Genomic DNA, 27,105 nt, shown 5'->3' on the forward strand with positions numbered 1-27,105 from the left:
AGATAGACATTACTCTGGTATTCCCTGCTTACAGCTAAGATCCATCTAACATCAGCTACAATATCCCTAGTACCATGACCCCTTCTAAACCCAGCCTGGACTTCTGGCAGTTCTCTGATGATGTGCTGTTCCATTCGTTTTTGGATAATCTTCAGTAGAATCTTGCTTGCGTGTGAAATCAACGATATAGTTCAATAGTTTCCACACTCTATTGGGTCACTCTTCTTCGGAATAGGAACAAACATAGATCTCTTCCAGTCAGCTGGCCAAGTGGTTGTTCTCCAGATTTCTTGCAACAACTTGGTGAGCACATCCAGGGAAGGATCTGTTAGCTGAAATATGTCAACTGGTATACCATCTATTCCTGGGGCCTTATTTTTTATTTCCTTCAAAGCAGCTTGAACTTCTTCCTTCATCACCATAGGCTCTTGCTCATATGTGATTTCTTTAAATTCTTCTGTTTGCCAGTTCCTTTTGATACAGTGGCTAAGTATATTCTTTCCATCTTCTTTTAATATTCCCTGAAACATTTAATATTCTGCCTAAAGCATCCTTGATTATAGCAACTCGAGGTTTAAATTTGTTCTTCAGTTTCTTGAGCTTAAGAAATGCTGGAGTTTCTTCTGACATCCATTTTGGTCTTTTCTTCCTCTTCTGTCTTTGTAATGACCATTTGCACTCTTCCTGGATGATATATTTGACATCCTCCCACAACTAATTAGCTCTTCGCTCATTAGTGTTCAAGGACTCAAACCTGTTCCTGAGATGGTTCTGCAATTCAGGTGGGATGAAATCAAAGTCATATTTTCGTTCCCGTGGATTTGGTTTCATTTCCCTCAGCTTCAGTTTGAACTTGCGTATGAGTAGCTGGTGGTCTGTTCCACCATCAGCTCCTGGCCTTGTTTTCACAGCTGATATTGAGTTTCTCCAGTGGTTTTTTCCACAGATATAATAGATCTGATTCCTATGCATACCATCAGGTGAAATCTATGTGTATAACCTGCGTTTATGTTTCTTATAAAACGTATTTGCAATGAATAGGTCACTGATTGTGCAAAATTATATCTCCAGCTTCATTTTTCTCACCAAGTCCATGTTTTCCAACTACTGATTCTTCTTCTCTGTTCCCACTTTTGCGTTCCAGTCACCCATTATTATCAAAGCATCTTGACTGCATGTTCGATCGATCTCTGATTGTAAAAGTTAGTAGAAATCATCTATTTCTTCTTCTTTGGCTCTGGTTGTTGGTGCATATATCTGAATAATAGTGGTATTCACTGGACTTCCTTGTATTCGTATGGATATTATCCTGTCACTCACAATGTTGTACTTCAAGACGGATCTAGAAATTACTTTTTTTTAACTGTGAAAGCAACTCCATTTTTCATCTCCGGAGTAAAGTACAACAATGAATGAATGGAAATCCAACGTCTCTGTTAATTTTCATTAAAATTAATAATAATAATAAAACAATAATATAAAAAAATGGAGTCCTGTGTCCACAAGCAGATGCTCATAAATGACTCATGCCCAGGGTGGCAGGCTCTGGAGACCTCGGGTGCCAATCACCTGGGCAGGGGGATGGCACAGGGCCCTGAAAGCACACACATTCAGAGAGGACATGCTCTTTAGGAGGCTGAAGGGAGAACTTTGTGCGCTAGCTGCAGCTTCCTTTTGGAAGGGTCCATAGCATGGGAACGCGAGAAGTGCCTTCCCGGGCCTGATGCCACCGACTTTTCTTAATGACAAGAGCTGTAAGCTGAGCAGGCTGGTGGCGATGCTAAACTTAGAGATGCTGTAACACCCTCAGCACTATACGCTGAAGCACGTCCAATCACATTCTCGCGGCAGAAGCTGAGGAAATCCGAGGGCAGCTTTTCACTGTGGAATCAGCCCCCCAAGGCAGAGGGTGGGAGTGAGGGAGGCGGCTATGGTGGGCCATGACTACTCACAAGGGCTGGGACTTAGCCAAAGGCTGCAAGAATTAGGAATCAGAGTCATCTGATGCCCCTACACAAAAGCCTAATTAAGTTACTTTCACCTGAGAGGCCTCCAAACTACACAGAAATAAAGGAGTGCTGAAGGCCCAGGGCGTTATATACTGCTCTGCTGAATAAAAGGCTGGTGGTTCGAATCCACCAGGTGCTCTCAGGGAGAAAGACAGGAAATCTCATAAAGATTTACAGGCTTGCGAACCTGTTGGAGGGTTGCTAGGAGATGGGCTCAACCCAGCAGCATTGAATTTGGTTTTGAAATAGAAATAATTTTACAATTTCTCTGCCTACGGTAAATGTTCAGCAGGTGTCACAGAGCAGTAATTGTAACATGGCGACACCCTTCCCTTCTTAAAAGAAAAAAAGACAACCACAACTCAGCAGAAATAGTCGAGAGACAAAATGGGATGTCCAGAAAGGAAGCTGGGAGATCAGTGTGCTCAAAACGATCAGCACAACAAAAGTGGAAACGTGGCTGGGAGCACAGCAATCCATGGGAAAAGGTCCTTTCTCTTCCAGAGATCTCTTGCTGCTTCAATCTGCATCTGAGCGTCAGTACTGTATCCTCTTCAATGTCTAGGTGCTGGTGTCAGTAAGACAGGTTTTCCACAGAAGGTGCAGTTCAATACATAAAAAGGAATTCAGCTTCCTGTTTAACAGTAAAATGTAACTTAGTTGTCTGTCTATAGAAGCAGGAAGCTGAGAGCTATTCCTGGAGCTCCAAAGAATGAAGGAGAGAGTGAGAATCACTTAAAATCTGCTGCCACAGAGCTGATTCTGATGTCGTTCCAAGGCTTTGCACACCAACATGTCATTGCATAGGCTTGAACTTCCAACCTTTAGGTGAGCAGTCTAGAGCAAAATCACTTGCACTACCCAGAGGAACTTGCGCTCTGGTAAAATGCGGGCCAGCTTCTGTCCCAGTTCCCCTCGCCCACACCTAAAGCACTGTTGATTCAGAACGTCTCCCTACCTCTCCCCTCCTTTGCCATCTGCTAAAGAGAAGTGCCTCAACTTGCAATTGTCTCGTTCTAGTTTTGCTTACACAGGAATTTCATAGTGCTGGGGCCTCAACACACTGGATCTGGGAGGTTCCCTGGCTGTAATGCTTACGGCCAAAGTAAATAATCAAAGGAAGTTTCTAAACACGTTAGAAAGAAATCGGAGATCAATTTTAGTCAGCGTAAGGATGCTCTCTTTGGAAATGATGCTGAAAAATGTCAATTCTCACTGAGAACCAGAAAAAAGCAACCACAGCCACAAAACAAAACCAAAACTCAAAACAAACAAAACCTCCAACATCCCAAACCCATAAAACTCTTCTCTCCAGTGCGGCTCGTGTAACTTAGGAATTTATCAGTGCTGACAGAGAAGCTGGCAAAACACCAAGGGCATGTGGCTTAACGGCAGCACGTATGGAATTTTAAAACAAAAGACCAGAATGGTGGTAAACTATAGCCTCTGGAGACGATGATACACGAGAGCTGAAAAGGTGCAAAAGTTAACTGTGAGGTAGAATTTCCAGTGGTAAGAAAAGGATTATGTCTCCAAACTTATTAGCTGTTGTTGTTGATTGCCGTCAAAGGGGGAGGGGAAAACCACCAAACAACCAAAAAAAACCCAGGAAGAAGCAGAAGGTATAGGCACATGGCTGACCAACATGGCCTGGCCTTTACATATAATTTGAACATGTAATGTAAAGCTCTGGGTTCGTTCTGACTTGAGGGCAAATAACAAGCTCAGAGTTATTGTCCAGCAATAGAAAAACAGTCACTGAAACTCTGAGAAGTCTACTTGCAGACTCTCCTGGTGTCAGCCCCTCTCTCTGTGTAACCTTGGTTAGCTAGCTCCAGCCACCCAACCCTAGGCCCAAAAGTGGCTTATCAAACTACATCATTCACACAAGGAAGCTGGGTATGGACAATTCTTAGTTGCCTTCAACTGCTTTGTTGATGTGAGGCTAGTCAGTGGAATGAATTAGCTGTGCTTGACTTGAAGGCCATCATCAACAACAACAACAACAACAACAACATGCATAAAAGCAGAGGGAAGAGCCTTCCAATTCCACTTAGTGCCCTGGATCCGTATATCCAGCGCCCCCTTTTTGACACATTTACATGGATGTCTAAGAGTTATTTCAAACGCAATATGATGTAAACAAAATTCTCCACGTCTCACCCTCTCCCCCGTCCCTCTACTCATCTACTTCCATTTCTCCTCCAATTCTCCATGTTAGTAATCAATACTAACTGCCCTGTTGCTTAAGCAAAACATCATCTCTGCTTTTCTCGCACTCTTTCCTCTAATTCATCACCAAGTCAGGCTCACCATGCCTCCAATTCATATTCTGAACTCACCACTTGTCTCCACCTCTTCCACTGCGCCACCATCTTTGCTTGAACTACTAGAAGCACTCACTTCCTCGCTGATTTCATGTTTCCATCCTTTACCTCACATAGCATGATCCACAAGAGTGGATTATAATAAGCTACAATGTAGGTTTTTCTTGTTGTGTAATACGGAGTTGGAACCGACTCATACCTGATCCTCCAGAGGATTTTCGGAGGCAATGAATTGCTTGGGAGCAGCTAGTAGATTCGAACCACGTGCCTTTAGGTTGGCAGTACCATTCTTTACCACTACGCCACCAGAGCTCCCTCTGTCCATCCTTTAACCAAATAACAATCCACACAGTCTTTCAAAACGACCACCCACCCACAAAACTGCGCATCACCTGGCTTCTCTCCTGTCTCAGTCACATGACCCTCAACATCCCTGTCATTTTATGGGTTTGAACATGGAGCTCAGTCCTCCCTTGAACACTACACTGTCTCTTCTCTCTGTGATATTCCTGCTCAGAAAATGACCAACAGATTTTTGTTATGTCCTCAGAAAGGCACTCCAGATTGGCCCATCAAACATCGTTAAGCAGTCACTTTCTGTCCTGTCAGGGCACTGTGATGTCCTAAAGAGCCGTTAAAACCAACATTCCTCTGGTTTATTTAAGCAGTTGCCTTACTAAGCTATCTCCGAAAAAGTCAGGACTTCTCTTTCCTCCAAGAGTCCAGAAGTATCTATGCCGCATACCCTTAAAAATAGCACTGAAAACAGAGATTTGTACACTTGTGTTCACAGCAGGGTAATTCACGATATCAAGACGATGGAAACAGCCCCAACATCATCAACAAATGAACGGACTGAGAAACGGTGGTACATTCACAAACATAATAAAATACAGCACTCAGGAACAATGATTCTGAAAAATAGAACATGACAGAGCTAGAGAGCATCAAGCTGAGTTGAATTAACTCAGACTCATAAGGACAAACACTACATAACACCATTACTGTAAAAATAAAAGGGTAAGTTGTTGTTGCTGACTGCCTTTGAGTAGAGCACAACTCATAGCGACCCTATGAACAAAAGGCAGGAAGCCCCTCTACAACTATCGACATTTACCAATGTTCATAGAGTTTCCGGAGGCATGTTGTTTAGGAAGGGGATGTCACTCCTGCTTCCAAAAGAAGGATAAGTAGTAAGAGGGACATAAAAATCCAAAAGGGCAAAGAGCAGGGGGACTATGGGTTTGGTTGAGTGGAAGTTACAGGGTCACAGAGTTTGGTGGGTGGAGGGAGGGGGTGACAAAATTAGGAAAGATCCAGTAGGAACATGAGAACACAGGGTGATAATTGACACAGATCAATGATGATTAATTTTATAAAATACAAGGTGCAGAAATGAGTGTAGGAAACATAATGTGAATGAAGGAATGTGTAATACACAATATATATGAATTTTGTATGCAACTAATGTTAAATAAGAAAAAATAATGTTAAGACATTCAAGCACCCAAGATACCAAACTTTTAAAAAAATTTTAATTGAGATTTTAACAAAAGTTTATCGTGAACTTGGATTGCCACTCATTCATTGTTACACATTTTCCTCCTTACACCTCCAGTTCACTTTTCCCTTTGAAAAAAAACACCAAAAACTTTCATTGTTGCACAATTTCCGCCCCACCCCGCCCCCAGTCTACATTGCTATGCAGCTCTTATTCTGGACTATTGTCATTCACAATAAATAGCAAATAGATGGAAGCAATCCAAGTGCCCATGAAAAAAACGAATGGATAGAGCAGCTGTGGAATATTCACACAATAGAATACTATGCAGCACTGAAAAACAAGGAACTCATTTTTATATATTACAGATATAAATTATATATAATATTTTTATATTATACAAAATAAGTGACCCTGGAGGACATTATGCTGAGTGAAATATCTCAGGTGCCAAAGGACAAGTGCTGCGTAATGCCACTGTTCTAAAACAGGACTGACATGGGAGTTGGAAGGGGAAACTAAGAAAAGAGGGGATAAATAATGTACATGGCATTGAAATAGATGAGGGAAAGAACTGTTCAAAAGAAATATATGATTAGGGGGAGCTCTGGTGGCCTAGTGGCAAGAAGCTGCACTGCAATCCCAGAGGCGCACGGTTCGAATCCAACAGATGCTCTGCCGGGAAAGGAGGGACAATCTCCTCCTGTACCAGTCAGATCTGATTTGACGGTACAAGCACACAAAATAATAATAAAATTAAAAAAATATATGATTAGGTATTATTTACATGACAAAAGTCCATCATGAGGTATGAGACCATTATCTTTTGAAGGGTACATGCGTCAAGAATTTGGCAGGTCAAACTAATGTCCTCATAGGGTAATCTTGAAGGGATCATTATTTCAACATGATCCTACCAGTTCTTTCTTTTGGAAGACCACTTCTAATTTGAAAAATGAGTAGTGGTGGTGCTGGTGACATGATGAGGACGCTGTGGATGACTCTGTCATTTGCAGGTCCCCACTGCTCGTCCTCGAAACCACTCTGGCCCAGCAAACAGTAGATTAGGGAGGAATTATCAGACACACTGAAGAACAGGGGACCAGCCCATCACACAGCTAGCAAGTGGCAGGACCGAGCCAATGCTCATCCTTCCCCAACGTGGCCACACTCCAGAGAAAATGATCTACATTCACGCCAAATCCACTTATCCATGGCGGCAACAAGGAAAAACTGTGAGTAGCATCTCTGTTTCACAGAAAAGATTTATTTCCCCAAACTATCTCAGGATGTGACAGACACAAGAGAAATTAAAGCAGTAAACAGGTCATCAGTCCAGTTCATGTCACAGAAGACAGCACAGATGAAGTTCAGCCCGTAAAGGAATCAGGCTCTGGGGAAATCCTGGCACTTCCTTGTCCCCTCCTATTTTTCTTAGTAGAGCCACCAGAAACAGGCTTAAATTATTAAGCATGGAGCAGACATTTTAGCAACTGAAAATGTATAATTAATCAATATAAAACATTCATTTTCTCTTTCCCCCAGAACCCCACAAGAAATACTCCATTTTTTAAAGCACTTACCGTGTGAGTTCTTCTTGGAGTTGTGCGTGATCAGGTGGAAAGAATTTCACCACAAATTTAACAACCACATGCTTTGGCCCTACAGAAGAAAAGAGCAATAAAGCATTTATTGACTTGCGCTTGCAGTGCCATTAAAGGATGAGGCTTCACAGGGTATGTCAGATTCCAAATAACAAATCTCATTCCCAAGTCCCAGGAGTTCATCACCAACTCCCAAGTCAACTTAACCGGCCAAGTCTAGATTCATTCTCTCTCTCTCTCTCTCTCTCTCTCTCTCACACACACACACACACACACACACACACACACACACACACACACTTCTTTTCAATCATCATGTATGTGACATTTACTGATCAAACGAGCTTTCCAGTCAACAATTCACACATTTTTGTTCTGTGACATTGGTTGCAGCCCCCTCAACGAGTGGTACTCTATCCACTCCCTTCTTGGGCTTCCTGTTTCTATCTGTCGTCCTTTTCAGTCCCTTCAAGTCTTCTGAGCTTTGTTACTGGGCAAATGATATTTTATGATCTCTACCAGGGAGCTTTGGTGGCCTAGTGGCAAGAAGCTGTGCTGCAATCCCAAAGGAACACTGTTCAAGGCCACCAGCTGCTCCCCAGGAGACGGACGAGCAATCTCCTCTCGTGAAATTAACTGTCTCTGAAAACCTGACAGAGGGTCAGCTATGGGTGGGTTCTTACTTGACAGCCGTCATTGTTAAGTGCCCTCAAGTCGTAGGCGACTCATAGGGACCCTATGAACAAAAGACCTGCACGCTTGTGTGACTTTCATCCTTTCTCCAGGGTCATAGAGTTTCCGGAGGCAAGCTATTTCGGAAGTGGATGCCAATCCTGTTTCGAAGCTTGTTTTAATTGGGGAGCTCCACCAAACACGGTCTACCTTGGGTGACCATTATCACATTTGACACATCAGTGTCACTGTGTTCAGCATCACAGCAACCATGAGTTACCTCTGTACAGCAAGTGGACACACCAGGATTATATGACCGAGAAGAATGTTTGACCAAAAACAATTAAAAAACAAGTCTGAGGGCCACGGATTAAAGTCACCTACCTTTGGCTTGGTAGCATCACTTTCTGTCCACTAGGCCAACTGATCTCTCTTTCTATGCTGTTGTTGACTCGACAATACACAACAAAAATGACAATGGTTCCCAAAGATATCATGGTCCACTTCCTAGGTCTATATGGCTTGACTGTATTGTAGAGGCCTGACTATCTCAAGGACGACCAAGAGAACACGCATGTATGTTTTAGACAACGTAGAGCCAAGGTGCTCCTGGAGACAAGGGTGGAGAAGCTCCACCTCACATACTTGAGGCCTGGTGTTAGGAGGGGTCCGTATTTGGAAAGGGACATCACACTTGGAAAGGTCAGTGAAAGAGAAGATGACCCTCAATGTGATGGACTCACACGGTGTCTATAACTACAGGATCAAGTATAAGAGATTGAGGACAGCCTAGGCTAGGACAGGGTTCAGATCTGTTGTTCAGAGGAGCACTGTAAGTTGTACTCGACTTGATACTAGTAATAACGGCAACAGTGCCTGACTAAAAGCTCTAAGACACGCTTTCACACTGTGGAGAAACATTTCTTGTTCTTCTTCTTTTTTTAAAAAATTAATTTTAATGAACATTTACAGAGATTTTGGATTTCCATTCATTCATTGCTGCACTTTTCTCTCTGCCTCTTCATTTTTTAAATTTTTTTTTTCTTGTTCATTTTAAGACTTCCACCAAGGTATTACATAGAGTTAATGAAACCTTTTCCTCAGGAGCTACAATTTAAAAAAAAAAAATTACATCTTCAAAAATTTATTCTATTAGCTGCTTTTGTCCAATAAGATTTAAACACATGAAGAATGAAGTAATGCAGAATATAGAACAGCTAATGTTATTTATGTCATTAAAAAAATAATTTAGCCAGAGGGTTCGAAACACGGTGGACAACATGGATCAGCGACAGATGACCAACATACAGAGGGGCCTCCGGGTCTCCTCAGGCTCAGCCTGGATGAACGAATTCGCTGGGAGATGGGAAGAAAGTGCGATGGCTACAGAAACGGATAAAGAAACATATGCGATAAATAAACCAATGAAGGAGGGTATTCCAAAGCTCCTTGTGTGGGGAGGTGGTGGTATGCTGGTTGCCCCTTCACTGAGAGTTGGCAGAAACAAAGAATTTGTCATGTGTGGAAGAGACTTTGTACAGGAGTTCTTGAATACAGAATATATTCAAAAGAGAAACCTGCACACATTTTGGTACTCAGAAATGGCCAGAGAGTCTTCCTGAAGTGAGCTGATTCGCAGACAGCTTACAAGTTCTTAGGCTAAATGGTATTTTCATTTCACTCCCAACCCTTCAAATAAAGGTAACCAAGCGGGGGGGTGGGGGGGGGGGACGGGACCCAAACAAACCAGACCTTTAGCAAAGAGTTTCACATTTTTGCCTTGACATTATATCTGATCTTTTCCTTTTAAAAAAATATGTAGCCCACTTCACGGTCCAGTTGCTAATGTGCTCTTCAAATATGCACGGAGCCCTTCGTGTTAGATGTTCTCCTGGGTCAGGGAAATCAACAGTCCCAAACATTGCCCTGTCTTTGTTACAGGCAGCCAGAGCCTATCAGAAGTGTCTCATAAATTAGCCAGTCGCAGGATAATATAAAATCAGAAGAACGTAGACAGGGAGTGAAGAGAAGACTTTGAACAAACCGGATGACTCTCCGTTAAATGAAAATCAAATCAAAGATGTGGTTACAAAAGAAGAAGAATAATTTATATTGTAAAAACAAATGGAAAACAAAATAATTACAAAATCAACAACTGGGTCAGCCTCTCTTGTGATGTATAAGCTACAGGCTAACAGGCTTACAAGCCATTTGGAGTGAAAGCGTTAAACTCACATTCTGGGGCTGGGTTACCCATAGGCAGAGCCACACAGGTCTGTTTGTGCTTCCTTCCATCCCTGTCAGGGGCTGGAATTTAAAAAGGCTTGGATCCTATAGGAAGGTGCTATGGAGCAGGGAGAGAGACAGATGCCAGCCACATCTGGAAACAGAACCTCTGGTCTGGAAAAAAGTGAAATTGTTCTCTAGAGATCAGTAAACACACACAAGTAAGCCTATGCTTACCTTGCCTGTTGGGTAACCCACACTGTCCAATTCTGTGAGTGCACTGTGATGCAATCCAAGGATGCCTGCTGGCACAACAGTGAGGTGCTCGAGTGCTAACGGAAAGGTTGGTGGTTCAAATCTCAGTCCTCCTCTGAGCCAGTGGCTCTGTGAGAGATTTGCTGGTGACTTGCCTCTATAAAGATTACAGTCTAGAAATCCCTGGAGGCCAGGCTACTCTGCCAGATGGGCGTGTGATGAGCTGGAATTGACCTGCTGCAGAAATTATACAGTGGAGTCTGATTTTATGAGAACTATTATAAAAGATTTCTTTGGGAGCAGGAGTGGCATCTACTTCCTAAAGAACACACCTCTGGAAACCCTATGAACGCTGATAAATGTTGAGAGTTGTAGAGGGGCTTCAAGCCTTTTGTTCATAGGGTCGCTATGAGTTGTGCTCGACTCAAAAGCACTCAACAGCAACATTATAAAAGCAGAAAACACCTTTTGCTCTGTTTCCACCATCACAAAAATAGGGAAACTTTCTAGGATAACACATTCAAATTTAGAAAAAGGCAAAATCAGAGATATTGTTACAAGGTAAAATGTGAGCAGTGCATACACTGAGGGGGAGTCTGTGGAAAAGACATGGAAATACTAAAGCGAAGAGAATCTAAGCCTCTTTTCCCTAATTATCCTAAAAAGTAACAGAATCATCTGTGAGCACAAAGATAAGAGGTGTGAAAATGAGAATGACTAGAAAAGCTATACTCTTCCTTGCAGCAATTTGCAGACTGGGATTTTCAGACGCTCTGAGAACCTGAAGCGAGAAAGACATGAGGACAAAACAGCAGCTTTGCTGCCCAGCCCGGTCGAGGCATGTGGAGGAGATGGAAAAAGCTAGGAGCCAGCCAGTCCTGACTTGGCCGGCAACAGACACTGCACTGGGGGCTGCACCAGCGACACAATAAAGAGACTGTTCCGCCACTAATGTGTCCCCCATTAACCATCCGAAAGACAAACAACATCTTCCAGCCTCTGCACATCAGGCCAGCAGACTTCTCTCTGCAGGGTGTCTCTCCTGCACTTAAGTCTCCTAGGACATCCAGGAAATTGTGAAGAAATAATGGTCTTTTTAATTTTCTGCATCAATAATTAAATTATAGAACACCAACATCAATTTCCATTTCACAAAGGGCATACAAATACCATATTATATGTTTATTACACTTATATACATTGCTGTAAGCGGTTTCAATGTTGTTGTTGTTGTTGTTGTTATATGCCTTCTCGTTGCTTGTGACTCACAGCGACCCTATGTACAACAGATTCAACCCTGCTCTGTTCTGAACCAATTTCATTGTCTCTGATCCACCTACCCCCATCATCCCAGTCACTGAGTCAATCTGTCTTACCCAGGGTCTTCCTTTCTTACTCTGTCCCTCCACCCTTACAAGCAATCATGTCATTCTCCAAGGACTCTTTAAATTGTTCTTGTTGTTAAGTGCCATTGAGTCGAGTATGACTCATAGGGAGCCTATGAACAAAAGATCTGAATCCTGTTCTATAAACTATCATCTCTGGGGGGGGAGGGGGGAATTTACAAATTATTTGAGTTTCATGCTCATCAAGTTCATGGGTGTTAAAAGCTTGAGAATTACCTCAGCTGCTCAACTCAAAGCTGGAGGTTCAAGTTCACACAGAAGTGCCTCAGAAGAAAGGCTTACTGGTCTACTTCTGAAAAACCGGTCATGGTAACCCAGAGGAGCACAGTTCTACCTGGACAAACGCAAGGATGCCACAAAGCTGATGACAACTGGTTACTCCTTTCCTGCCAGAATACCAACCACCTGTTGTGGTCCATTCTGATTCCTGGAGACTCTGTCTGTGTCAAGTAGGACTGTGTTCTGGCTGGTATCCTGGAAATTTTCATTAGGTCTTTCTTCCAAAGGCACTTTGCTTAACCATGAAGCCCCCAGAGACCCCACTCCACTCCTGCTGGCGGCCACCGAGCGAGCTCCTGACTGACGGGACCTGTGGGCTGTCGACCAGAATCACTGTCCAGACAACAGTGAACTGTTATTGTCACAGAAACAGACCGCCAGGTATTACCAACAAACACTCCATGGCACCACTGCGTGGATTTGAACTAGTAACCTTTCAGATGTCAACCAATAGCAAAGGACTTGCCCAACCACGGTCCTTACTCCTCTCAAAAACTCACTGCTCTTGAGTTCATTTGTAACTCACAGTAAATCTGTAGAAGAGACCAGAAGGGCTCTGTGACACTTACTGAGGAGGCAAGCTTCCACGTCTTTCTCTTCTGAGCAGCAGGGGGAGCTCAAGTGGCCAAACTATTTGCTTATAGCTGCATGTTTATAAAACACTGAACCACCAGGGTCCCTTACTCCTCTGTATAAAAAGGAGAAAAAGAAAATCTCCCGAACCTGGTGGAATTGAGCCAATTCTGACTCTGAGTGGCCCTGTAGGGTGACCTGCCCCAGAGACATTCCAGGGCCATAACCTTTACGAAAGCACACCATCACATCTATCTCTAGAAGAATATCTGACGGGTTTGCGCCGCTGACCTTTCAGTCAACAGCCAAACGCTCAACCATTGGCCCACCAAGGTTCCTTATCCCTTTCTTCCACCAGAACCCAACCCCACTGCCATCAAATACATTCTGATTCACAGAGACCCCACTACACAGCGCAGAACTGCCCTGCAGAGTTGTCAAGGCTGTGGCTTTGATAGAAGAGGACTGCGACCACACCTTACGCCCTTGGCACAATTGTGGATTCGAACCACCGACCTTGAGATTAACTATTACATCAACTCCTAGGACCCTCCTTAATCTTTCTCTCTAGTGTACAATGAAGGTGAACACCACGATCTTTTCAGGGTTCTGCTTGTCATTAAGAGAGATACATACACCCACAACCATGGGCCCTTTATTTTTCTAAGGAAGACCTCTGGTCGCAGTCCATAGACAGCTTCACTGCAAGCCAGAGGCCCATACCTCTCTGAGGGGTTCAAATCCACCAGCAGCTCCCTGCAGACAGACAGCAATCTCCTCTCGTGTGATTTACAGCCACCGAAAGGGTCAGCCGGAGTCAGTTTTGACTCGACAGCAAGGCCTCGGCTCTTTTTCTAAAGAGCAACTGCCTTCTGGCTTCACAAGCATGAAGAAGCAGGCCATATCATTTACAAAGCGTGTGATGAAGAAAGGACCCGCCTCTCCCTTTCAAAAAATGAGAGGATGACAGACTGTCACAGGCAAGTCAAGTCCAATTATTCTGGGGCATAAGAGCATACTTTAGCTGTTACTAAAATGGCCTTTGATTTCCCAAGTGAGGTTTTGATTACCAAATTGTTATGTATTAAGACTGCAGAAGACAGGTTTTAATAATGCAAGGACTAGTCAATGATGAAACGCAATCAAGGCGGTAACCCAGAATCTGTAGTCTTAGTACTCAATGCCTGAGAACAAAAGACATCTAAACACGACAACATCCGGTCTGATCCGCGGCATTACTGTTAAACATGACACGTACTTACTTCTAATCTGCTTCACGATAGGCTTCAGGAGATCCAGCCACACCTACAAGAGAGAAAAAGAGGATGACTGAGACTTAGGTCACTAACGAAAGAAAGCATGCAAGTATTTGGAGATTTTTATACAAAACTGTTACAAATAAAAACATTTTTGAGACTTTCAGGCCATCTGCTGCTTCTCCTCTCCCCCCCAAAAAAGTTGTATCTCATAACATTTACAAACATTTCTTTTCATAGAATTGATTTAATCTGCTACTACTAGCCCTAAGTGCAGGTAGTTGTTGTTAGGCCGTCGAGTTGTAAACGACTCATAGTGACCCTATGAACGAACAGCCAGAGCACTGTTCATACATAGAGTTTCCGGAGGCAAGCCATTTCGGAAGTGGATGCTGCTCCTGCTTCCAGGCTTGATTTAGTCGGGAAGCTCCAGCCAACACTGCCCACCATGGGTGCCCATTACCACGTTTGGCACATCAGTAGTACAATGATTAAATGCTTGGCTTCTAACCCAAAGGTCAGTAGTTCAAACACACCAGGCAGGAGAAATATGTGGCAGGGTGTTTCATAAAGATTGGTGTTGCATGCTGCTGAGTTAGAAGTGACTCATCAGAGCTGCTTCTCCAGCAATTTTTAAGAGGCAGTAAATAGTGCCAAAGGAGACTGCCCATCCCTCTCCTGCAGAGCAGCTGGTGGATTTGAACCATGTGCTTCAGGATTGCAGTGCAGCTTCTTATCACTAGGCCACTAGTATTCCCTATGGGGCAGTTGCACACTGCTCAATAACTTTACTATGGGTTACAATTAACTTGACTCTGATAAGCTTGGTTTTAAATGCTTGACCCTGAAATTAATATTTCTATAAAGAGCAAAACCCAAAAATAGTGACCACTGAATCTGTTCTGAATCATGTTGAACACAGAGTTTCAAATAGAATTTGATGAATGGTAGTGATCTTTCAAAAGTGGACTGAGTGCTAAGTCTTTCTAAAGAGGCAATTCTGAGTGGATTTGATACATCAACCCTTTGGCTGGCAGCCAAGTACTTAACCATTTGCACCATCTATGCACTCCAAAAATCTTTCCCAGACTCAGAAATAATTTATAGTTAGGTAAGAAATTGTCTTCTCTCATTTATCTTTCTACATATTCAGAAAGTATTAAGAAATAGTCACATATTTGGTTACAAGTTGGGTAAAATATTCATGTTGCTTATGTAAAATAATTACATATACAGGCATATAGGATAGCACATTTTTAAAGAATCAGGAAAAGGAATAAATATTTATCAAATACCACCTCTGTACCAGACACTACACATGTTGCTACCTCTCATAACAAGACCACAAGTATTTCTGTTACCCGGGAGAGAAAGCTGAGACTTCCAGAGGCTAAATAATTTGTCCTTGTTCATTCACCAGGGGTGAATGAACTAGCCTGCAATCACATCTGTGCAGGTTCAAAGTTCATATTCTTTTCACTCATCACTCTATGTAGTTACTATTGTTATGAGCCATCGAGTCACCTGTGACCCATCGCAACACTATGTACAGCAGCTCTGAATCCTTCCCTGTCCTGAGCCAGTCTCACTAAACCCGACACATCAATCTCCCATTGCCCCAGTTACTGTATCAATCCATATCATCTCGAGTCTTCTTCTCCTGCGTTGTCCCTCCACCCTTCCAAGCATGATGTCCTTCTCCAAGGACCAGTCTCTCTTGGTCACATGCCCAAAGTATGTGAGATGGAAAACCATGTACAGAAAACTCAAACAAGACCCACACCTCACACCATACACAAAACCCAACTCAAAGTGGATCAAGGACCTAGGACTAAAACCAAGGACTGAGAATACGCCATCCCCTTTTCCTTATGAATCAGGGTGAAGTCTCTCTCCGGGAGGAGTGATGGGGAATGGCAAAGGACACACCGACAAAGGAGATTAATCAGAACTGACTTTGACAAGCACTGTGGCAATTGGACAATTAAAACAGACATTCGGATGGCGGGGAAGAAGAATAAACTGGGGAGGAGGGTGGAGAGAATGGTGCGGCAATGAAGGAGTGAAAGCCCAGAATCCCTGTGAATGCTCATTGAAACTAGTAAAATTTAATAACAATATTAAAAAAAATAAATAAAACCAAGGACTATAAAATTCATTAGAGAAAAGCTTGGAAGAACCCTAGAAGCCCTAATCCACAACATGAACAGTCTTCCAAGCATCCTGAAAACCATACAACCAGGAAAGGATAAAACAGATGAACTGGACCTTCTAAGAATCAAATCCCTATGCACATTCAAAAACTTCTCCAACAGGGTAAAAAGAGAAGCCACAGACTGAGGAAAAATATTTGGTAATGATATGTCAGATAAGGGACTTCTATAAACTTATAGAATACTCGAGCACCACAACAAGATAAACAACTCAATTGAAAAATGGGCATGGGATATGAACAGACACTTTACCAAAGAAGACATTTAGATGATGAACAAACACATGAAGAAATGTTCAAAACCCCTAGCTCTAAGAGAGATGCAAATCAGAACTACTATGAGATCTCATCTCACCCCAGTCAGAATAGCAAAATATAACAGAACAGCAAGCAACAAATGCTGAACCCTTATTCATTGTTGATGGGAGTGTAAAATGGTGCAACCACAATGGACGGCAGTATGGCGCTTTCTCAAAAAGTTGGAAATAAAAGTACCATTTGAGCTAGCAATTCCACTTCTGGGAATTTACCCTAAAGAAACCAGAACCGCCTCCCAAGCAGATATATGCACACTCATGTTTATTGCTGCTTTGTTCACAATAGCAAGGAGTTGGAAACAACCTAAGTGCCCATCAACAAAAGAATGGATAGAGAAGCTGTGGTACAGTCACACAATGGAATATTATGCAGCACTGGAAAACAAAGAACTCATGAACTATTATACAAAATGGGTGACCATGGAGGATATCATGCTGAGTGAAATATCTCAGTCACAAAATGACAAATCGTGCATAATGCTACTGTTACAAAACAGGACTGACACGGCGGTTGTAGGGAAACAAAAGAGGGGATAAATAATGTACATGGCATTGAGAGAGAGAGAGAGCTGTATAAAAGGAATATATGATTAGGTATTATTGGCATAAAAAGAGTTCAGAATAAGAGCTGCATAGTAAAGTGGACTGAGGGAGCGGGGACACGACTGTATAACAAGGAAAGGATTTTCTTTTCTTTCTTTTTTTTTCTGGAGCATTTTATTTTAACTGGTTTGCTTATGAAGTTCATATACATTGTGTTTCACACTGTTCTTCATATTGTGTTTCATACAATCATTATAATGCATTATGTTTTACAAAAGTAATCACCACTGGATTTTCTTTTCTAAAGGAAAAAAGCGAACTGGGATCGGGGTGGAGAGGGGAGGATACTTTAAATTGACATTCACAGTTCTCAGGATAAAAAAAAATGAGAGCATCCTATGTACTCAGACTTTTAAAAAAAATATAATAAACCCCTCATTCCTACACTCCTCACTTCCACCATTCTTCTACTAGAGAAAGACTTGCTTTCTCAAGGGACATCATCTCTAGCTAGGATTCTACCCTCAACTCTTCATGATCTAGGAGAATAATCACCAGAGAAAGCTATTACTGCTTTTCTCCCAATGAGCCTCAAAGACAGGAAAAAAGCATTTCCATTTGACAGATGCGAAAAATGGAGATTAAGGAAACAGATGTCTAAGCCTTGTTCTTCAAGTTTGAGTCTCTCAGCAAATTATTCTTTGTGTATGCAGCGGAGTTGAAGCTGACTCATAGCTGACCCTCCCGCGGGTTTTCAGAGGCTGTAAATCTCATGGGAGGAGGGTGCCCATCCTCTAGTGCAGCAGCTGAAGGATTTGAACCTCACGCCTTACTAGGACCTTACAGTGTGAGACATCATGCTGGCTTCTGGAAACAGGATGATGAGAACAACAACAGTGGCCCCTGCCTACGGGAGCTTACAATTAACTGCAGAAGAGAGACAGGAACGTTTTTCCTAAAGAAAGTAACGGGGTAGCTGAGACAGAGTAAACCATCGGAGATGTGGGGTGCTCTGAGTGTTTCAGACAGAAGCAGGATGGAGAGGGTGGAGGCTGGAGGCCGGGAAGACACTTCCCTGGAAATAAAGGGGAAGAGAGGGAGAAATGCGTATTAATGTGTGCAATGAAAACACTCGTCCAGAAGCCTGAAATGAGAAAGGCATGCAGAGGAAGGCTGGAGGGTAAAGAAGGGGTCAGTTCCCCTCAAGACCCTGTTACAGGGCTCATCCCTATCCGAAGAGCAATGGAAAGGATTTTAAGCAAAGGGCTGAAATGATCAGATCTGCACTGTACAAAGATTAGACCTACAGTGTGAGAAGCGATTAGGGTAGGGAACAGAATGGAAGCAGGTCACTAAAGTACAATTGTTCACGCAGAAGATGATGGTATTTTTGGACAAAGACAGCAAAAATAGAGTTGAAAGGGAAATGGGTGAATTAGAGAAATATTTAAGACATGAAAGCATTTGGGATTTGCAGATAGGGTTGGATGGAGGTGAAACGAGGTCAACAAGGGCCAGAATGGCCTGGTGATGTCTGCCACATGGAGCTGGTGGGCAGTGCCGTCATCCACCATGGCACGGCTCTGGAAAAAGACCCAGAGTGAAGGGTTCTGCTGGTGTTGGGTCGTGCCAGGCTGGCTTCGGTCCACAGTGACCCTGCTGAACATAGAACACAACACTCCCCAGCCTAGCCATGTTCCGAGGTTGGTTGTGGTCAGCATTCACCTCTCAGTTGTGGTCCTACGGTGGCATCCATATTGCTAGGACACTATAAGGGATGCCACCGGTATTTCTAATACCAAGAAGGTCACTCATGGTGAACAGATTCCAGTAGAGCTTCCCAACTAAAATTTAGAAGAAAGACATGGTGAGCTATTTGAAATCACTGTTGTTGTTGTTAGGTGCCACTGAGTTGAGTACTTCTGATAGCAACCCGATAAACAGCAGATCTGAACTCTGTCCTGTCCTGTGCCATCCTCACACTTCCTCACACACAAGAACCGATTGTGGCAGTTACTGTGTCAGTCTACCTGGTTGAGGATCTTCCTTTCCTTCACCGGCCCTCCACCCTTCCAGGCATCATGTCCCTCTCCAAGGAACAGCCCCTCCTAGCAACATGCCCTAACTATGTGAGGCGAAGCCTCATCTTTCTTGCCTCCAAAGAGCACTCGGCCACACCCTCTCCAAGACATATATTTATTTGTTCTTTTGGCCGTCCATGAGATGTTCAGTGCTCTTCTCCACCACCACAGCTCAAAGCCTTCAGTAATTCTTCTGTCATCCCTATTCATTGTCCAGCTCTAAGACGCATAGAAAATGACTGGAAAAAACCATGAAGTTGTTGGCAAATCATTAGCCAATGAAAATGCGAGGATTTCTAATAGATCCATAGTTCAATAGAGTTCTGGAAGATTCGCACATACACACCGACCATTGTGAAGCTATTGCAGGACTGGGCAGGGTTTCAATCTGCTGTATATGGGCTACCATGTAACAGAGTGAGAACAACCACCAACTAATAATAATAAATAACTGGGCTACCAAGGAGGAGACGATTTGGAAACTAATGGGCTGGACACACTTGCCGGAGCTCAGAGGAGGAGCTGCGGTGGGATTTCAGCAGTCAGTACTCCCTAAAGCCACAGGGGGAGGAGAGGAGAAAGGACGTGGACACAGAGAATACAAAACCATGAGCACTGACAAAGTCCTTCAAGCAGCAACCAGACAGAGGCAGATGAGAAGAAGAGGACTACCAGAACAGAGCTGTGTCCAGGAAGACATGAGAAGCCAGTGCGTCCAGAAGGAAGAAGTATTATTAGCTGCTGAAAGGTCAAGTGAGCTGAGAGTTAGCGTATCTGCTAATCACCTGATGCAGCACTGGGGCTCAAAGTCTGATGGTCAAGAAATGGCACGAAGGACAAATGAGCTTTTCAAGACGCTCGGGAGAAGAGGGGAGACGAGAGACAGAAAGGAGGAAGAGGTGTATAGGGTAACGATCATCTGCTTGCTTTTAATGAGACAGACTGGGGGCATTTTAAAAGATGTTGAAAATATGAGCGAGAAGGGACAAAAAGGGACGTGGTAAGAAACCGAAGATGATTGAGACACAACCTGAAACACAGGTGGAAGCATTAGCTTGGGCTAGAAATCTAAGAAGAGCCCTCTGCTTGTAGGTGATAATACCCACCGTCATGGGGATGCTTCCGACTCCTGGGAACTGAACTCCAGGATAGAAATGCACTCCATAGGTTTTCTATGGCTGCAAGGCACACGGTTCGAATCCACCAGCATGGAGGAAGGATAGGCAGTCTCCTCCTATGTGACTGATTGTCTCTGAAAATCCGCTGGAGAGTCAGCTCTGAGTTGGTTTCAACTCAGTGATACACAACAACAATAACAATCTTAAGGAGTAAGGAACCCTTTGGATGCAATGGTGAACACTCAGCTGATAACAGAATAGTTGGCCTTCAAGCCCTTCCAATAGCCCGTCGGGAGAGAAGACCTGGCCATCAGCTTTGGTAAAGATCACAGCCAAGAAAACTCTGAGCCACATTTCTACTGTGTCTCATGGATTCGCTATGAGTTAGGATCATCTCGACAGCACTCAACAAAAACAAAAGCACTCTTAGCCACAAGGCTTCCCACCTTCATCTCATTGGTCCTGACTCACAGTGATCCTCTATCTATTGGTTTCTGAGGAGACAATTGGTAAATCTGAACCAACTTGAAGGTTAGAAAGCTTCAAAGTCCTACACTACAGCACCAGGGCTCCTCAGAGGGGTATCTTGCTAGATATTTTCCCTGTAATGTTACTGAGTAAATGCGAACCAACAACCTTTCAGTTAGCAGTCCAACACACACCATTTGCACCACCTAGGGACCTAAGAGAGATAAGGAGAGGACAAAGGATATAGTTAAGTAGATGCACATTTCTGTGTTTGTGTGAAACCTATACTCGGATCAGGAAGCAGTCCTTAAAACAGAGCAAGAAAAAACTGAATGATTCAAAATCAGGAAAGGAGTACATCAGTGATGCATCCTGTCTCCTTATCTTTTCAATCTAAATGCAGAAAAGATAATATTGGAGGCTGGACTCTTTGAGGCAGAATATGGTATTAAGATTGGAGGAAGACTCATCAACAACCTATGTTATGCAGAGGACACAAACTTGCTTGCTGAAACTGAGGAGGACCTGAAGTGCTTGCTACAGAAAGTCAAAGACTGTAGTCTTCAGTAAAGATTGAAGCTCAACATCAAGAAGACAGATTCTCACCACTGGGCCAACGGGCAGCACCATGATGGATGGAGAAGAGATTGAGGTTGTTAACAGTTTACAGCTTGCTTGGCTCCACAATCAGCACTCTTGACACCAGCAGTCAGGAAATCAAAAGACAAATTGCACTGGGAAAACCTGCTGTCAGGGACCTCTCCAGAGTTCTGAGAAACAATAATGTGAGTCTAGAGATTAAGGTGTGCTAATCTAGGCCGAGGTCTTTGGAATTCCTTGCTATGCATCAGAGAGCTGGACAATGACTAAGGACGTCAGAAAGTTGATGCCTTTGAATTGTGATGCTAGGAAAGAGAATCGACATACCATGGACCGCCAAAAAAAAAAACCCAAATAGGTCTATTTTGGAGAGGGTGAAACCAAATTTCTCCTTGGAGGCAAGGATTTTTAAGCTCTATCTCACATACTATGGGCATGTGGCTAAGAGGGAGCAGTCCTTAGAGAAGGACATCATGCTTTAAGGGTGGAGGGACAGCGTAGGGGAGGAAGACCTGGGATGAGAGGGATTGGCAAGGTAACTGGGGCAATCGGGTTAAATATGTGGGAGTCAGTGAGACTGGCTGAGGCTAGGGGAGGCTGCAGAGCTACTGCACTGTTGCTATGAGTCACAAGCGCCTCGATGGTACATAACTATGTATTTCTGTGATGAGAATGTGTTGTTGTTGTCGTGTACCATTGAGTTGGATCTGACCCATAGCTGACCCTCCAGTGGGTTTTCAAAGGGAGTTAACCACATGGGAGGAGACTGTCCCTCCTACAGAGCAGCTGCTGGATTCTAATCCTGTGCCTTTGGGACTGCAGCGCAGCTTCTCACCACCAGGCCACCAGGGCTCCTGTGCTGGTTAGAGAGGTCTGGTCTCACGTCTTCTTTTCCTCTGACAATGAGAGGGCTAGTGACTGAGGTAGTGGCCCGGTCTGCAGCAGCTGCTGCACCGCACGTGAGTTGACCAGAGAACCCAAGTGGGATTCCCAGGGCCGAGGCTCCCCTCCAGCGCCGGCTGGCCGCTGCTCCTCCAGCCTGGGCAGCTTGCCTCAGGGGAACCATCACAACGATCTGTCACCACTGCCAACTCTGTCACAGAAGCTGCCCAAACTTCTGCAAACTACCCAGGACAACACAAGGACGTTTGGGCAATGTAGCTGCCAATTTTGCAAATTGTTTTAAAACATCTCTGGTCTGTTTTCTTGGTGTTTCTGTGGAAAGCATCAAATACAAGTACCAATTTGAGCCAGCGGAGCATGTGGTTTTAGAACATGCAGGTCTGGGAACAGAAGACGGGCCTGAATTAATCAGCCCATTTGTTGAGTACGCGGTGATAATGCCATGAGGCATCAATTATATCTCAGCGGAATTAGCTGGGATAGAAGCTCACGGCCTATTAGAACCTCACTATTTCTCCATCAGATGGGCATCTGCAGGGCTGGGCGAGGAAGGCTCGCACACAGAGCTCTTAATTGACTCTGAATGGATAACATGGAAGCAGCTAGAATGGGGGGGGGGAATTGCTGCTTCATTAACATTAAAGCCTTGAAGTTTGATAAAGAGAGGATTACTGGGAAGCAAATTAAACCAGGCCAGGCCATCCTAGCCAAGTCCCTCTTTCATCCAACCAGGCAGAATAAAAACACGTTCCACTTGAGTGAAAGGGCAACGAACACGCCCCAATCTCTCCTCCTCTCACTGCCAGTGGCTCGCCAGTGGGCCCCATTTGTAATGAATCACTCATCTCTAGCCCCCGTAGGGAGCTCTGGTGGTTAAATGGGAAGTGGTTGTGCTGCCATCCCAACTCAAAGGTAGGCAGTTCAAGTCCACCAGCTGCCCTGTGGGAGAAAGACAGGCAATCTCCTGTGTGATTTATGACCTCTGAAAGCCCACTGAGAGTCGGCTACTGGTTCCAACACAATGGCACATTAACGATTAGAGCCCCATTAAGGGACCTGGTGGCGCAGCGGTTAGGTGCTTGGCTGTCTCACAGGAGACCAATGTGGCAACTGCTTCTCTGAATATTTATGACTTTGGAAACCCTCTGGGCCTATTCCCCCCACCCTGCACGGTCATTATGTGCTGTAATCGACTAGATGGTGGTGGTTTTCGGCTGGTTCCCATTCTTTCTGCCAAATCCCTCACTCCGTTCTCCTATAATAAAGTTCATCTTAAACAACTTTGGAGCACACTTATATGCCCGCTTGGTTTACTGTGAAGGCATTTGACTGCAATGAATGAGGATGTGAGAAACCTCATTCTCAAAGATGAGAAAGACATTAAGATGCAACTGCCTGCTTCATCAAAGGCCTTCTGCTGCTGAGAAATGACATCCTGCCTCACACATTCGGGGTTCATCACAGCTTTCCAGTGCGATCTCCATGGAGTTCAGTCAGGGCCCTGCTTCCCCACCCATACATGGGTCCGAGCCCCCGCCCCCCCCCAGGCCTTTGATACTTTGTTAATGTTAACTTCCCCTTTCAGAGTGAGTTCTTGGTACCGAAAAACCAGAGGCTGAGATGCACTTTGATGCCAAGTATCAAAGCAACACAAGATAAACCACTATCCCCCCAAACCATTTTCTTCTTTTTCTATTTTTCTGCCCTCATTCTGTTGGTGGGTGCCATTTTAGGTGTATTTTATAGGCAAGTGGAATTTCTGAGGTGTTTTGGAAACTAAAAACCAAACTCACTGCCCTCAAGTTAAGTCTACCTCATGGGGATTCTGAAGAACAGAGCCGAACTGTTGCAGAATTTCCAAGGCTGCAATTCTCCGCAGAAGCAGACTGTTCCACTCCTTCCCCATCAGGCAGCTGGTGGGTTCAAATTGCTGCCAAAGGCCTTAACCACAGCATCTTACAGAAATACAACAAATCCAAAGGTGTAGGATGCCATACGTTTAAATCACAATGAAGCATTTCCAAAAGGTTTTACATATTATAAAATAATCATGTTGTGGCAAGCTCTGCTGGCCTAATGGCAAGAAGCTGCACTGCAATCCCAGAGGTGTGTGGTTCGAATCCACCAGATACTCTGCTGGAGAAGGAGGGACAACCCCCTGTATCAGTCAGATCTGATTTGATGGTACACACAAAAAATAATGATATTTTTTAAAAAATTGTTATATATACTCCTCAAAAAAGCCCTACCATAAACTGACTATGATACAAAGTAATAGATGAGTTTTGACAAATGCAATGAGTATTAATGCTCAAATAATTTTTCTTTTTGTTGTCATATTGAATAATAAAAAACTGTATGTTCTAACCATACATATTTTATAAATTATAGTATTTTCCCTCCTAAGTTGATAGAAAAATAATTTATAACAAGTATAAATAAGATAATATCTCAACAACAGAAAAATGTCTGACAACTTGCGTTTGTCCAATAGGATTTCTGCTTGTGGGTCTACGGCCCTGAATTGGTTGATTTCTCACTGTTATCATCACTGACATTTTAACACTATTCTCTGTTGAGAGAGAAGTTAAGAAAGGAGAAACGTTAATTGTTTTTAATTAGCTCTCACGAATCTTATAGTTGGCATGACAACTCAATTCCCTGGATGCATAGAACTAAAATGGGGAAGAAAAAAAAAGAAACAAACAAACAGTGACTTAATGGTAGGTCTTTGAATGAATGATGTATACAGCCATAAATCTAAACCTACTTTCCTAAGACCAAAATTAGATGCTATTTTGTATTCATTTTCTGAGTGATTTTTAGCTTTGTTTTGTAAAATTTCCCCTCATCCAATGTTAGATACACAGAGGAAATTCCAACTCACAGCCCCCTTCCGTTTGCAAACCAAAATGAAACACTGCTCAGTCTCACAGCTTTCTCATTAATCAATCACTGCCGTGCTGGATTCCACTGTCACAATGAGGGTGTCAATGAATCTCACTGAGGAGCTTTCTCTTTCACTGACCCTCAACTTTATCAAGTATCATGTCTTTTTCCAGAGAGCAAATCTTCTTGATAACATGCTGAAGTTAAACTGGACAGAATTGTATCAGCCTTGCTTCTAAGTAGAATTCTAGCTATACTTGGTCAAAGGCAGATGTGTTCATTCCTCTGGGAATCCATGGTATATTCAATATTCTTGGCCAACACCATAACGCAAAGGTATCAATTCTTCTTTAAACTTCCTTATCCACTGTCCATCTTCTGCACGCATACAGCTCAACCAGTTTGAGGATTAAGGTGTGTCTGATTCAGGCCATGGTCTGTCTGATCACTTGCTATGCACCTGAGAGCTGGACAATGAACAGGGAGGATAGAAGAAGAATTGATGCTTTTGAGTTGTGATGGTGGAGAAGAGCACTGAACATCCCATGCACGGCCAAAGATACAAATAAAAAGGTCTTAGGGAGGGTGCAGCCAGAGTGCTCTTTGGAGGCAAGGATGATGCGGCTTCACATCATATACTTTGGACATGTTGTTAGGAGGGGTTATTCCTTGAAGAGGGACACGATGCTTGGAAAGGTAGAGGGTCAGCGTAGGAGTGGAAGACCCTCAACCAGGTGGATTGACACAGTGACTGCCACAATGGGCTCTAGTGTGTCAAGAAGTGTGAGGACGGCACAGGATAGGACACTGTTCTTAGAGCCACTATGAGTCATACTGGACTCAATGACACCCAACAACAACAACAACAACAACTCATGACTTGGCTTAGTGCTAAAAGCACCATCTTCACCTTTTTAGGACTCCAAAGAGATCTTTTACAGAATAAATTTGCCTAAACATGTCATTTGATTTTTTTACTTAATCAATCCCATGGGGGTTGATTGTGGATCCAAGTTAAATAAGACCCTTGGCAGTTTCAATCTTTTTTCCATTTATAATGATGTTGCTTATCAACCCAGCTTTGAGGATTTATGTTTTCTCTACATTGGTGTGCGATCCATACCAAAGGCTCTGGTGGCGCGGACCACAGAAGTTTGTGGTAACAAAGGTGGTACCTCTCTGGAGGTTCAAGTTCACCAGCAGCTCTGTGGCAGGAAGATGGGCAGCCTCCTCCTACGTAATTAACAGTTTCTGAAAACCTGCTGGGGAGGGTGGTGAGGGCCCAGGGATGAGTTGGTTTTGACGCATTAGCAATGAGAGGCTCATTAAAGACTCATTTTCCAATTTCTCCAGTTGATAGGAAAACTGTCAACTACTGCTGAACTGCTGAAACAGACATTAATCTAACCTCATGTTTTGTATCTGCTTATGTCCATTAAATTCCTTTACATTTAGCACAATCCCTTGGGTTTAATGACACTGATTCAATGAAGGAATGTGTGAATAAAATTTTATCTGAAAATGTTAAGATATGTTTTCATTTCTTCACAAGGAAAACGTTAAATAAAGAATTAGACTTGTAAGCCACAGTAAAAAAACCCAAATTACTATCCCTGTAGATTCAAGGAGGGAGCTCTGGGGGCTTAGAGGTAAGGAGCTGTGCGGCCAACTGAAAGGCACTCAGTTTGACTCTACTAAATGCTGCTACTGTTGTCATGTGCCGTCAAGTCGCCTGCTTGTAGCGACCCTATGTACAACAGCCCTAAATCCTGCTCTATCCTGTGCCAATCTCACTGTCTCTGACACACCTACATCCATTGCCCCCGTCACTGAATCATAGAGGGTCTTCCCTCCTGCGCTGTCCCT

General features: G+C 43.5%; 1 protein-coding gene across 1 annotated transcript in view; it reads right to left on the reverse strand.

Moving 5' to 3' along the window:
* The window catches only part of FARP1 (FERM, RhoGEF (ARHGEF) and pleckstrin domain protein 1 (chondrocyte-derived)), a 343,383-nt gene that overhangs the window by 112,398 nt on the left and 203,880 nt on the right, over positions 1 to 27,105 (reverse strand). Inside the window, exons 3-4 of the mRNA XM_006879564.1 lie at positions 14,115 to 14,157; positions 7,421 to 7,499 (exon numbers count right to left, since the gene is read on the reverse strand). Of these exons, the coding sequence (XP_006879626.1) occupies positions 7,421 to 7,499; positions 14,115 to 14,157 (122 nt within the window). The remainder of the gene's footprint in view (positions 1 to 7,420; positions 7,500 to 14,114; positions 14,158 to 27,105) is intronic.

Source organism: Elephantulus edwardii, unplaced genomic scaffold, assembly GCF_000299155.1.
Source record: "Elephantulus edwardii isolate Elephantulus edwardi_28Jun2011 unplaced genomic scaffold, EleEdw1.0 scaffold00004, whole genome shotgun sequence".
Taxonomy (NCBI): domain Eukaryota; kingdom Metazoa; phylum Chordata; class Mammalia; order Macroscelidea; family Macroscelididae; genus Elephantulus; species Elephantulus edwardii.